Source organism: Caenorhabditis remanei, chromosome IV (assembly GCF_010183535.1).
Source record: "Caenorhabditis remanei strain PX506 chromosome IV, whole genome shotgun sequence".
In the NCBI taxonomy this organism is placed as follows: domain Eukaryota; kingdom Metazoa; phylum Nematoda; class Chromadorea; order Rhabditida; family Rhabditidae; genus Caenorhabditis; species Caenorhabditis remanei.
This window is the reverse complement of record NC_071331.1, coordinates 16959071-16973592: the sequence shown is the minus strand read 5'-3', so window position 1 is coordinate 16973592 and position 14522 is coordinate 16959071. Positions and strand designations below refer to the sequence as shown.

The following is a 14522-nucleotide window of genomic DNA, read 5'->3' as shown; positions in this document are numbered from 1 at the left end:
GGTTTGACACTATTCGACTTTACCAATATTTCTCGAAAATTCTTTCAAAACGTTTTCCAAAATTTTCTTCTTGAACTTCTCACAAACCACCGCTTCTATTCTAGAGTTGTCAGCAAACAAGACAGGTGAGATTTGAAAATCAATTATCGGAAAAGCAGGTGGAAAATTCACATAAACTACAACTCTTTCGAGAGAACTGACGAATTTTGTTGCTGAATTCCGGATTTTTCTGCAATTGAGGAATAGAAAAGATGGTGTACCTGACTTGGGAATAAGGAGTTTTTTGAGAGAAAATTTGAGATGGAATGGAATTTCAGGGTTTGAGAAGAGTTTTGGCTCTATTGGCAAAGAATGGTCCCAACCGCAAAGAATGGTCCCAAAATTTTCGGTGACCCAAATTTCCGAATCACATGGTCCCAACCGCAAAGAATGGTCTCAACTGCAAAGAATGGTCCCAAAATTTTGGGTGACACGAGTTTCAGAATTGAATGGTCCCTACCGCAAAGAATGGTCCTTCAAAATTGATACGAAAAACTTTTCACCATTCTTTTAGGCTTAGGTTTCTTAGAAATTGGTGAAAAAATTGACAAAATCGGTTATTAATCGTATTTGTCAATTTTTTCCCAATTTCTAAGAAACCTAAGCCTAAGAGAATGGTGAAAAGTTTTTAGTATCAATTTCGAGGGACCATTCTTTGCGGTAGGGACCATTCTTTGCGGTAGGAACCATTCAATTCTGAAATTCGTGTCACCCAAAATTTTGGGACCATTCTTTGCGGTTGGGACCATTCTTTGCGGTAGGGACCATGTAATTCTTTGGGACCGTTCTTTTATTTTTTGGGGCCGTTCTTTGCGGTTGGGACCATTTTTTGCCAATTGAGCCGAGTTTTCCAACTGAAATGCAATCGAACAATCTGAATTTTCTACCTAACCTAAACTGGATTTTTCTTAAAAACATTAAAAATATTCTTGGCTAATAAGAAAATATCCTGTTCCAATCTTTCTACAATTCTACAATAATTACATCACAAATATTTTAATATCATTATTTCCTCATCAATTGAAATGAAATATACCGTGCTCTAGATTTTTTAAAACAAATTCTCTCCCTATTTTTCCCAAGTTTCAACGTGTTTTCTGTTATCTTTGATCAAACCCAATCTCATAAATGTTTATTTCTATACTTTAGCCAATTTAACAAAAATGATCTTGAATTGGAATCATGTTGATATTCATCTCATTCTACACGAATCACGATTCTATTCGATTGTATTTTTGGTTTGTTTTATTCCGGCTCTTTTCATCAAATGTGTTCAAAGAGGAGGAGCGACTCCAAATGCAGCTGGGTTCGTACTTCTGGAAATCTGGAATATTTTTTATATTTTCAGAGATAAAAAGATAGCAACGACCACACAGTCAACTGGTCCAGTTCCAGAAACCGCAGCTATAGCTCAGGATAGTTTAATGGCTAAACCAATTTCTCCGGATGACGGACAAAAAAGTAAACGAGGGAAAGGAGAAATGTAGGTTCTCTTCATTATGCAGATTTATATTTCAAGTGGTTTCAGGATGGATTCGATAAAAGTGATTCGAGGAAGAAAGATATTCAGAAAGACAACACAAAAGAAAGATAAGAAAGAGGAAACTGATTCTCAGCATACTCAATTGATCGATGTTCCACTTGGAAAGGCTTCTGGGCACGTCTTCTGAATAGACTTATTTGAATTCAAGATGTTAAATTTCAGATCAGATACAGGAGTATCCAAATTGACAGCTACTGAGGAGCAGAAAGTTGTGGAGAAGCCGAATGGAAAGAAGATTCAATTCGCAGATAAAATGGTGAAATCAACAATTACTCCTGGAGCAAAAAAGTGATTCAAGATAAAAAGATGATTTTCTAGAGAAATAAATTATTAATTGAATCTGTTTTAAATTATTAATAAAATAAAACACGAGCCACTAAATAAAACTTTATTAGAAACTAATAAGGACGAGTAGGCATTCTTCTATTGAGCTGGAGCAGCTGCCGATACTTCAGCAACTGGTTGAACAGCAGATGGAGTTGGAGCAGCGGCGGCTGGAGCAGCAGGAGCAGCAGCATCAGCCGGTGGAGCAACACTTCCCGATCCTCGGCTCACTTCATAGATCTCCAATCCAAGTTGTCCAGCCGAAGCGAGGACGTGGAAAAGGACGAAGAGGGAGAAGAAGGCGTGTCCAGAGACGCACAAGAAGATGAAGGCACCGGCGATTGCTGGAGTGAAAACGAGAGCAGCCGCCTTTCCACGAACTTCTTGCTGCATATCAGCAGTGAGAGCCTTCTGAAGCTCTTCACGACCATCAACGTTGAGTGCAATGTTGTAGGAAGAGACGGCGACTGTTCCTCCAAGGAAAATGAAGTAGATGAGTTTGGCAAGGATGTTGCTGTCTTCGAGGGAACCGAAGAGCACCATCAAAAGCTGGAAAAGGAACTCATTTGGTTCTGAATAAGAGAAGATTCCACCAGAAACATACCTCAAACGCAGAGCAAGTGACGACAGCAGCACGAGCTGCGAAGACGTACTTGGTGAACTCATATGGCGGGATTTGATCCATTTGGAGCTGGTAGACGAGTCGAGTGAGTCGAACTGTGGGAGATCTATCGAGAGATTGATGCTCTTCCTGTCGATTCACCCTTCTTTTATGCGGTGGAAATAGGGTTAGCAGGATGAGGGACAGGTTGGGTTACTGTATGACCGGAGCGAAGGGTCGAGGGCATGTTATTCACTTTTTAGTTTTTGTGGACGTTGCTGATGTGAGAGAATGACGTTTGACCGAGCACAATATGAGGCTTGGGGGCACAATAGTTTGAAGTGTCTTGATCCGAGTTCTGCTAAAAAAGCAACGTTTTTTTGGAGTTCGAAGTTCCATATCAAGTTGGAAGATGTGGCGGAAATCTCGAAAACCTTTCGATACTGTTTTAGTAAAACTGCCAACAATTGCCTTCTGAGTGTTTTTGTTCTGAAAGACTGACCCCACCTGACCGTGCCAGACCGGTCTCGGTCGGGTTTATCACAGATTAACACGTCTAATGTATTTTCTTCGTTTCCAACCGCCTTGTTATATGTTTCTTTGATAAGTGCATTTTAAGAATTCGGATTTTCAAGCCTCGTTCCCAAGTCTAAATACACGGAGCTAGTACGGTGGAGTACCTTTCTGCCTCTTATATTCATGTTCTCATCAAATGTTAATGTTTGAAAACACAGAGATCCACATAATATTCAACAGCTCTGAAAATGACTTCTAGGACTACAGTATCATCTGAAAATGTATTTTCTCATCAGTTTTATAAAACTACTGTCGAATTCAGCTCATTTGCAAAGGAGCCACATGACGTTTCAGTTTTGTAATGAAAATTCAACGAGAGCGCATAGGCTTCCCATAAAAGATGGAATATTCAATCGACTCTCAGAACCGTATCATCTTGAAAAAGAAGAAAGCACTCTGATCACTCTCTCTATTTCCAGAAATCCCATGAAACATTCTCACAAAAAAACAAGAGAAACTGAAACAATCTCTCATTTCAAATCGAGGTCATGAGTGTTCTCCACGTGGTATTTTATATCTATTCTCACAACAAATTATCACTGTTTTTGTATTTTCCATCTCTCATTTTTCTCTTCTTCCGACCTTCTGTTCACTTGATATATCTGTGTCTCTTTTCTCTCTCATCTCGTCCAAGATGCCGTTGTAAACACGTAGTCACACAACACACAAACGAACTTGCAGAAACAAGAAATGAAGGGTCAATCTCTACTTTTCTACTCTTTCTTTCTCTTTTCGGGATTTCTTTGTGATGGGGACGAGAGTGGTCAACATGGGACAATTTATCAATTTCAAGCTGAAAACATAGATGGAAAAATGGTTTCCATGGAGAAATACAGGTAGATTTTCTCAAAATTCTGAATTATTTCGAGGCTTATAGAGATAAAGTAGTGATAATGACAAATGTAGCGTCTTACTGTGGATATACTGATTCGAATTACAATGCATTCAAAGAATTAGACGGACTGTATCGAGACAAAGGGCTTCGAGTCGCCGCATTTCCATGTAATCAATTTGGAAAGCAGGAAACCGAGAGTGAAACGAAGATTATGGATTTTGTGAAAAGTAGTTACACTTATACTCCTGATATGTACGCAAAGGTTTATTTTTCTGACATAAATCTTCAAAAGTTTGGAAATTTTAGATTGAAGTAAATGGACCCAAGACTCATCCACTTTGGAAGTTTTTGAAGAAAGAAAGAGGTTCATCAATGGCATCAGATATTCCTTGGAACTTTTCTAAATTTTTGATTGATAGGAACGGTCACGTGGTTGCCAGGTAAATCGACCAAATTGTTGTCCAACTTCAAATAGAATCAGATGATGATTGATCATGTTCCAGGTACTCGCATTCTGTTGACCCACTTGATTTGGAAGAAGAAATCAATAGACTTTTGAATGCATAAACGATCAATTCAATTCAATGTACATAATAGTGAAACTCGTGATAATTGTTGCTTTCTTATCAATAAAAACGTCGTATTTTCTGTTTTCTGCTTCATAACTTTTGACGCTTTTCGTGTACGACACTCCGTTATAACGGCATTGCGTGTTGTTTAGCTGTGCCATTTGTCAATTTTTCTCCAAACACGTGGAGTTGTTTTCAGTCTTTTTCTTAAGATTTTCTCCTGGTTTTTTCATAATTTACATGTTTCTTTTTATCTTCAGCTTTTTCGGTCTATATTCAAAGTGACTTCTATTCAGAATGGCTCCAAAGCAGCGTATGGCCGTCGCTAACAAGCAGTTCAGCAAGAACGTCACTCAACGGGGAAATGTACCGAAGGGAAACGTTAGTTTTCAGTTATCTTCATAAACTCATTAGAACGTACAGTTTTGTCGAATGGGAACTGGATAAAATTGAGGAATAGGACTTCAGTCAGAGTGAAACCTTTTTATGAATCAAATAGTTAAATAAACGTAACAAATAGTGTTTCATAAAGGTATAAAATATATGACGCCCAAGTTAAATATTTATATTGTTATAACTTTCTGATCAGTTATTGATTAAGACATGAAAATATAGGACATGGTTTCGAGAAATGAAATAAAGAGGTCATATAAAATTTCAGCTTCAAATCATTATCTCTTTTTTAACTTGATCAATCGATTTTTTCAGAAGGCCACTGAATCCAAACTCCCAACCTCCCAATGGCTCATCGGTCTCTTCATTTTCGTTGTTTGCGGTTCCGGTGAGTAATACATTCTGATCTGCTCATACACCCAAAAAACAAACATTCCTTTCAGCCATCTTCGAAGTGATCCGTTACATCAAAGCTTAAGTGAATCTCCGGTCAACCATTCGCCCACACATTCATTCCAATTTCCCTTCCTCTTCATGTAAAGTTTTAATTAATGAATGGCAAATAATTTATCATAAAAATTGTATATTACAAATCGACTGCACATATCAAAGTGATGCTTGAAAGTGGTAAACATTGAGAAGAGGTTCTTAGAAAACACCCATAACGCACTAGAGATCATAATAATTAAAGTATGATGAGGTTAAAATGATCCAGGCAATAACTTCGCCGGAACATGCAATATCCTGTACGAATAGATAGCTCCTTTTAACAATATGTAAATTTCAACAGTATTAAATAGGCACACAGTAAACATCATCGTAAAAAACCCTATAAAACCGGGAGGTAATCATTTGAAAACGGGAAAATACATGACTAGGGAAACACTTTAAAAGCGCAAAATTGATCACAATCAGGGAGTAACAGGATCATCACAGTTTCTTTCAAGTACAGGCGGAGTGTCATCATCGTGATCTTGATATATATCTTCACGTGCTGCTTCAGGGATAGACACAGGGCTCGGACCTTGCTCTGCTTCAGCATCTTTGCTACCACCCGGAGACACGTTGACACTTTCAACATCAAGCATTTGGTTGAAACAGGCATCAGCAGGGATCAAATCAAAAACTCGTAACATGTGCATATTTTCAGACGTCTTGATGGAGTGAATCTGTAAATTGAGATTTAAATTTATATCAACTACTGGATAGCTGTTTATATTGTTCAAAAACCTTCTTATATAAAGAAGAGTTTTCGGAAAGCTAACTCACCTTAATAGCTGCAACGATCATGAATAAATCAGCCATTCTTATTTCTGGATCATGTTCAGGAGCCATTTCATCCTCGTAGTACATATAGACATCATGAATCAGCTGATCACGAACACCCTTCAGGAACTTTCGTGTACTCTCGTGTATTCCATATATACCGGGATCTAATAAAACGAGGCCAAGTAGTACGGTCAGCTCGGTCTCTGTCACATTGATCTTCTTCATTTTCTCTCCAATTGTATCCATTGCATGTGTGAATGATGGTAGAAAGAGACTGGAAATTAAACTATATTTTTTGCAGCAAATGAGTTCATGCCAATTCTTACTTCGTTGTCGTTTCATAGTCCAGTTTCAGATCTTTCAATGCCCCATTATCGAAATATTTGGCTGGATCATTGAAGTCGATATACGTATTGTTGGGCATCACAAACCACCGTTTCTCGAGACCACCATGGCGCCAAGTGAGATATGGCTCTTCAACAGATTGTCTCATTATCACAAAGTTTCGATAAACTTTTAATTTTTCGACGATGGGAAGTGGATCTAAGTATCTATTGCGATTCATGAAATCAGCTGCCAATCTTGGTTCGATTTTCCATAAATGAAACATACAATTCGAGAAATCGGTGAGCTCGGAGAGAGACTGCTAAATAAATACAAATTCAGGCTAGCAAAACGAACAAAATCAACTTACATTTTCTATTCCTGATGGTTTTCGAAACCAATCACCAAGGCATCCAGCATAAAATAATTGTCGTTGTTCTGTCAGAAAGTTTTGGCGACAAATTAGCTCATGAAGTACTGATTTCTGTCCACATGCAGGATTGAAACATGGCGTATGTTGCACCCGACTTGTACTTGGAACTCTGGACATCCTCGATGGTGGAGTAGCATTCAATGGCGGACCTGCTGATGTGCTTGGTTCACTGATCGTTGATATTTTTGCTGGTGGTTGTTCATAATCATCTGGACTCAGTTCTCGTTTCACTCCTGCCGAATACTTTCCAATTGCATCTCGACGGTGTTGAACAGCTAAAATAACATGATCATTGCTGAGCAGGACGAAAAGATCAAACAACTCACAGTTTTTGTCCATTCCTGATGTGATACATTTCCGAAATCGACACGCTCTGCACTTTTGACCAGCGGATCCATCTGAAGTAATTTGACTTTTTTCTTTGAAAATAAACATTTTCAATTCAGAGATCAAACTTACAAATTTGATATCACAAACCACGAAATAGTGAATTTTGAAGTACATTCTCGCGGCCGAGCCAAGAATAGACTCTTTCTTTCTTTTGTTTGGCTATTTTCGGTACGGAAGTTATTGAGAAAGTACAACAATTGAAGAAAGAGGAAAACATACCTTTTACTACTGTACAATTGCCTCCTTTTGTACAAGAATAGTCTTTGTTTAGAACAACTGTTCGTCGGAAGAAAGCCGAACATGCTGCACATGCGTCTACTCCGAAGTGAATCCCAGTAGAATCAGTACCACATATCGCGCAAGCTGGTACCTGAACCGGACTCTTTAAGAAGTAAGAAACACTGTCGCAGACAATTTGCACTTACCGCTCTTCGATCACTCATTGCTGGTGTGCCAGGCTGCGAATTCGATGAGCTGCTGGGCTCGTGTTTGGCTGCAAAACGTAGACGTCGGGAACTGATAAGAAATAGCAGGTAGACAGACTTACCGATTTTGAACAGTCCAGGTGGTGACGGTTTCTGGCTCATGTCCATTGCTGCGTAGACGTCATTTGAAGCGGTCATGAAGTCTAGAAGACGGGCCACATCCATTTTAGGATCATAGGAAACGTATTTAGAACACAGACAGCCGTTTGTCAAATCGACATAGACAGTAATAGATCAGTGTGTTTCGCCCAAAAATTATGGTGATGGTTGTGATGATGATGATGACGATGATGATGATGATGGTGGTGGTATAGTAGTATGTCGAGAAAGTATATGTATAGAGACTGAGAGACAGAGGAAGCGAGAGAGAGAATGAACGGGAAAGAGGGTGGCATCAGCGGGAGTGAAAGAAGGGAGCGAATCATAGACGCAGCAAGTTGGGAATTCTGTTATTTTGCTCTCAGACATACGGCCGAGCATTAAACAAACTGTGATCGGTTGTGCAAACAGCCGTAGGCGCGCAAGGGTGATACAAAGACAGAGGCATTGTCAAGGAGAGGTAGAAGTGAAACAGAATTGAGATGAATTAGAAATTAGATGGTAAAAGAGAAGAACGAGAAGAGAGACAAAATGACATCACGGGCATAGAAAAGACACTAGAGTACGATACGAGAATAACCTATAAAAGAAGAGGAAACAAGAGAAACAGACATCTGTGGAAAAAGAAAATGAGAGTTTGTAGTGTAGGTGGGTGATCGATGTAATATCATCGAACTATCATGGGATTTCGCTAGACTGAACTGGTGTAATTTTTCTCGCGGAGCCAATGTCTCACGGATTATCACAACGAGAGAATAAGAAATATGTGCTTGAACATCGTTTCACTAGAGATCATTTGCTTCCGGAGGTTTAATATGTTTTGCACTTGCAATATGTCTATTAATCAAGAAATACCTATAAGACCACAAAAAAAAGAAGCCGATGTGTTATGATCTGGCTCATAACAAGAAGAACTCCACGTCTGGCTCAACAAAAAAGAAGAAGAGATGAGATATTATTTCTGACGCTGTTCTTTGCTTTCTGAGCATTTTGCTGATCATTGTGCAGGTGGTCAGACTGACCCAAAAATATATATTTTTCGTTTTTTTTGTAGTTTTTATTTCTGAAATATTTTGTCGATATTTCGGGAGAGTAGGAGGTTGAGTTTTTGCTTAGAACCAATGTTTATACAGTAAATAAATCACCATCATCATCATAATTATCATCATCAACATTTTTAACATTCTCGAAATTCCAAAACGTTTGTTATCAAAAATAATAATAAAAACTTACGACTTGGAAAGTACTGTAATTGATGCGGATGTTGCATTGCATGTTGCTGTAAAGTATCCATGGAGTATTTTCTGTCCATCGACTGTTGCTGCTGCTGTTGTTGTTGTTGCCTCTGTTGGTGCTGATCTACCGTCGTGCCATGACCTGATGGCATGAAAGGGGCGGCCGGCTTCGATGTCTGCTGCTGTTGTTGTGATGTAGATGGTTCGGAGCACGAAGATGATGATGGGTTTGTCGGTGAGCCCACCGCTCTGAAAAACAAAAAATTATATTATAGAATTGAATAAATTGAAAAACGATCTTGAAAGATCTAAATGAAAGGATGAAACACCACGTGGAGTGTCTCTAAAGAACAAGGATTTACAGGAAAACTGAATTGATCAATCTTTCGAAGGATCAATGAAGCGCAGGTTCTCTTTAAAATTTTCTGGATGTGAAATCGCTACAAACTGAGTTAATTTATCAATTGGGCTTTATTATGCTTTTAAAACAAATATTTCTCATATAGTAGGAAAAAGAGAACGTTTATAGCATTATCCGAAAGAAAAACAACATGTAAACGCATGGATGAAAAGACAATGGTCATTTGCAAAGAACTTAAAACTTGTTCATCGTTGCATCTTTTTCTTCACAACACGAAAATCCTTCTTCGGTGTCGGGATGGAAAACTACGCAAGAAGGACATCTAATCAACGAATACGATCTCTCAGATTCCGTAAACTCAAACATTTACGAAGGTACCAACTAATAGTGAGAAAGGAATCAGAAATCAAAAAATCAGAGAAAAGTCTCAAAAACTCCAAACTAAAAAAAAAGGAGGCGGAATAATGAGGAGAAGCCGCAGCTGAAACAAGAGATTTTGAGCCGGAATAAAAAGAGGAAGAAGACCGATGAGAGTCAGGGTGGTAGGAAAACTGGAGGAATAGGGACTAGAATTGTTTGAAATCCGAAGCGAGCTTTTTTCAAGATGATGAGAAAGCATACGTGAAGAGGGAAAAAGATAGAGACCCAGGCGTATTCAGCATCACACGTACTCGTTGCCGACGTCGTTTTGGTGGCGACACGCATGTGTTTCTCTCCTCTTTTTCTTTTCTCCTTCTATTTTCAAGCGGTCAGCAGTTGGGTTTTTTATGCAGAAAAGTTGCGATGAATTGGGAGGCGGAGGACACCCAGGAAAAATATGAATTTTGTAAAAGGGAAAAGAAAAGAAAAGAGGCTCCGCTTCCTAGCAACTCTCCGCGTTGCTACCGAATCTTTTTTCGCCTTTTCGGTCTCGTCACTTTATTTGATTCTATCTCTATCGCGTGGGGTCGAAACGAGGACAAGGACTAGTGATTCAAATGCAAATTGGCTTCGCGAGAGAAGAGATTTGAAAAGAAAAGGGGAGGGTGGTGGACTTGTGAACAGGTTCTTTTATAGTGAAGGTGAAAAGGTTATTCCATTCGTGTTCTGGTCACTAAATTATATGGAAAGAGCCGCGAGTTCACAACACTGGGTGCCTGGCAGAGCTTGGGAGATCTTGAAAGTACCAAGCACTTTATTTCACCAATGATGTGTTTTCAAGTAATATCTAGTTACAGAACACAAATTTATTTGCGGTTTAACCAAAACACAATCGTCATGTAGGTGTAGTATGTCATCAAAATAAACTTTGAAAAATCACAATAATGATCCGGTAAGTCGGGGTGTTTGAAGATTTAAAATTGGCAGGTTTTGGTGGTCACCGAACCGGAACTCTCTCCCGTTCGCCTCTAAGCCTTCATTATCTATCCGAAAGAGGCATAAAGAAAATAAAGTAAAATGCGACTCTACTATACTCTGAAGTTAAGATGTTCATTGTATCATCACATGGTTGAGGTGAATCGAAAAATGAGAAATTAAACGAAAACTTTTTCACCGAAAAAGACGAAATTTTTCTTTCACTGTCACTTCTCTCTTCCTCTTTCGGTGATCTGTCAGGGCGACAAGGTGGAAAACGAGGGATTGACAAACATTCGGACGCCGCGAGGAAAAAGAGGAGAGTCCGTGAATACTTATTAGTTTGTAGGAGGTCAGCGAAGAAAAAAGACAATGACGTTGATCTTTGTACTCAAACATCAACTCTTCTTTTCCGAAAGTCTGTATATATTCACATTGGAGCATTAACAATCTCTATGTAGTGTTAACACGAACTGATAAGACTAGGTCATCGTTTTTCTCTTAAAATAAATGTTGCGAAAAAGGTTTCCCGTCAACTGAACTTTTTGGTCTAGCAACACGGAAAATCAGTGATAAGAAATTAGTCTTTCACTACTGTCTCTCACTACCGTAGTCCGTGGCGTTCGTAATCTTTGTAGCTAATTCGTTGCTGAACTCAATTAATACGTCATGGTGATTATACAGAAGAACAGTTCGGAGACACCATCGAAACAACGAACATTTTATGACCAGTCGGATTCAATTTGAATAAATTCGGCGCCCGATTGGCACTAGGCCAACTACCAACCTATAAGCGAAAAACATGTGTCAATAAAGAAAGAGTGTTGACCAACTTTTTGTTCGAACGAGAGCTCCCGCTACTATAATAATATTTTTCGGAGAGAACCTTAGCTTTTCGCATTTTTCTCTCTTGTTTGGAAGAGCGTATCGGGAATAACAAGAACGTTCTGACATTAAATCAGGTAATCGAGGTCAACAGCGATGTAAACTGAAATTATATTTCCAAGTTTTTGCAGGGACTGAAACCGCAAAACTGCTGATAAACCGGAAACTTTCGGTGCTGGTGTAGATGCTGACGCACACTTGTATACAACAGTTTATACAAGCACGTGGCACTATTCGGGATGTTTTAAGTGTGTGGTTGTGAGTGTGTAGGAGTGGGGGAGAAAGAAGACAGGAAAACGAAGAAAAAAAGTAAAATGATACACTGAACCTTTGAACTTTGTGTGTGCAGAGGAGGACTCATTGAAGCGAAGGTTCACATGAAGTCTAGGAATTGAAAAGAAGGAAAAGAAGCCTAAGAAAAAAAGAAGAAAGAGCTCCATAATAAAAGGAGAAGGGGAACAAGAGTAGGCAGTAAAACTAGACTTTTCCTAGGGCACCTGCAACATTTTGGCGGATGAATGTGAGCTTAACGGAGAAATGAGAGCGGGACTCGAGCTCGGGAGGAACGTATTATAAAAGAGGGTAATATTTTAGGGCGGTACCCTCTGACCCCTCTTCTCTCATAATAGGTTCCCTTTGATGAGCATCTGCCATTCGGCTGGCTCCAATGTTGTTTCGATGGTCACAATGATCATGAAAAATGATGAAGGACTTCAAAGCTTAGGATAATTTCGAACATCAGCACAAACCAGAATAATCCTTTTTTCATTCATTAGTCTGCGACTCACATCATCTCGTTACTTTTTTCCTCTACTATTTACCTTGTATTCTATAAAAATCGGAAAGCTCGTGGAGGCTTGGATTTCCTTTTTTAAAAGCGAGCAAACGCACTTTGCACCTTTCCTCCCACACTCTCATTTCTCTGGACACCACTACTCATGTGTCATGCAACATACGGATCTTTGTTTCAATGCTCTTTTTCTCTCTTTTACTTTCGTTTCCGCTAACAGACATGGCTAAAGTCTCTAGATTTAATACCAAGGCAACAACGAAATAATAAATGAAAACCAGGGCACTTTGTTCTTTGATTTTCATTCTTTATGTTTTCAGACTATTACGAAAGAAAGATCAGAGTATTATTCTTAGAAGTAGTACTCGTTCATTTGATTAATGATCAGACACTGCATGAAACTTCATTACTCAGTAAGCACTATTGAGCTCATTTTGGTTTCTAGCAGAAATCAGAAGTGCAGTCTGAATCAAAGCACAAGTCTAGACTTGAATGTAGCCAGCACGTTGGAAATAGCTCAGGAGACGAAGAGATTCAGACGACAGAAAACTAGTTCAAAAAAGAACTCCCTCTTCAAAACGACTTACGGGAATAAGTTGAGGTTATCCAGCCTGGCGAATTGGAGCAGCAGTTCCGGTGGCAGAGTCGTGAAAGATCCGAGCGAAGCGAGCCCTGTAATCTAGTCATTTTTGTATACTTTTAATTTAAACCATACATTGTTTATGTTGAAAAAAACTATTTTTATAATTCACGCGGCGTGTTTGCACTCAAATCCCAGACAATAACAATCTACCGTAACCTACCGATCTGAGGAGTAATATTTGCTGCAGCGGCGCTTACGGCAGTCATTGCTGTCGGTGATTTTCTGGAGGCCACCGAACCAACGATCGGGTTCAAATTCTGGATATCTCGTGAAGCGGTCGTTGATGTCGTTTGTGTCGAAAGAATCCCACGAGCGAAATTTATGAGATCGACTTGTGATTTTAACTGAAATTTTAAAAACTTGAAGTGATAGAGAATAAGAAAGGAAACGAACCTGGGGCATTCCAATCTGCCACACCGACGATGCTGCTGAAGTCGTCGCTGTGGGCTCGTGTACTGGCGGCATTCCATAGAAGATATCTGAAAATAGAAACATTTAGAGAATGCATGATAGAATAAAAAATGATTAAGTTTTACGAAGAAGATGAAAAGGCAGTACAAATCGAGTTCTTAAGTCGAGACAGCGCAATGGGAGGGGCGGAGTCCTCAACCACTGGGCCCCTTTGTAATAAGAGCACCGCGCGGTGAGCTGAGTTTCTCGACGCGTGAATGCGATTTGGTTGGCTTCTAGGCTGGGTGGCGGATTGGAATAAATGGTCAACTTGCGGAAATGGGCGGTTTTTGGACACGTGAAAGATCAGCAGCAGGCGGGCGCTCGAACGAGAAATCGAATGCGCCAATCTAATGGATTCTATATAATATGAGAAGTTGTGACGACACCCGGTGAATCCAAGAAGACACAATCTAAGAAAACAACTTTTGCTTTTTAGACGATTTCTTTCTTTTTTTTTTATAATTTCTTTCAAATGATTTCTTCATATGTTCGTTCGATTCTTCGGAACCTTTTTTTAAAAGAGACCTAACGTTACGCCTTAACAAATCCGTGCGCCAGTCTCAAAACGAGTTATTTCATACAAAAACATTTGAAATTTATCAAACTGTTTTTGAAACTGACCAAAAAAATGATGGATTTCGAAAATGTGAATTTGTGCTTTATTTGAAGGTTTTCCATCTTTTCATTTTCTTCTTTATGCGATTCAAGTCTCGATCAATGAAAAAAGTTAAAATGGGCGGAGTCAGCGACAGCAACCACCGCGCGAATTTTCTACCGTACTTCTTCATAAAGTTTCCGGCTTTTCTGAAAGGCGTTCATGAATAATGCCGAAAAAGTTTATTAAATTTGCTTGAGAAATATTCAGTTTTTTTTTTCTGCAAATGGATTGGGAAATGTACTACATCATAAAAAGGTTGCAATATATTGAAAGATTTATTAA

At 39.1% G+C, this 14522-nt stretch overlaps 4 protein-coding genes across 4 annotated transcripts; 3 read left to right on the top strand and 1 right to left on the bottom strand.

Annotated features, from left to right (window-relative positions):
- Positions 1 to 1202: 1202 nt before the first annotated feature.
- On the top strand, positions 1203 to 1709 carry GCK72_014729 (uncharacterized protein; the record flags this gene model as incomplete). The annotated part of the gene is made up of 3 exons (XM_053730430.1): positions 1203 to 1345; positions 1388 to 1522; positions 1568 to 1709. The coding sequence occupies 3 exons, from the start codon at positions 1203 to 1205 to the stop codon at positions 1707 to 1709; spliced, it is 420 nt and encodes a 139-aa protein (XP_053585202.1).
- Positions 1710 to 1730: 21 nt separating this feature from the next.
- On the top strand, positions 1731 to 2482 carry GCK72_014728 (uncharacterized protein; the record flags this gene model as incomplete). Its single annotated transcript, XM_053730429.1, has 2 exons — positions 1731 to 1870; positions 2167 to 2482. The coding sequence occupies 2 exons, from the start codon at positions 1731 to 1733 to the stop codon at positions 2480 to 2482; spliced, it is 456 nt and encodes a 151-aa protein (XP_053585201.1).
- Positions 2483 to 3976: 1494 nt separating this feature from the next.
- On the top strand, positions 3977 to 4485 carry GCK72_014727 (uncharacterized protein; the record flags this gene model as incomplete). Its single annotated transcript, XM_003108092.2, has 3 exons — positions 3977 to 4180; positions 4225 to 4358; positions 4422 to 4485. 3 exons carry the CDS (start codon positions 3977 to 3979, stop codon positions 4483 to 4485), a joined length of 402 nt encoding a protein of 133 aa, XP_003108140.2.
- An 8584-nt stretch (positions 4486 to 13069) lies between these two features.
- GCK72_014726 (uncharacterized protein) lies at positions 13070 to 13624 on the bottom strand (the record flags this gene model as incomplete). Its single annotated transcript, XM_053730428.1, has 3 exons — positions 13070 to 13158; positions 13290 to 13473; positions 13523 to 13624. The coding sequence occupies 3 exons, from the start codon at positions 13622 to 13624 to the stop codon at positions 13070 to 13072; spliced, it is 375 nt and encodes a 124-aa protein (XP_053585200.1).
- Positions 13625 to 14522: the final 898 nt, after the last annotated feature.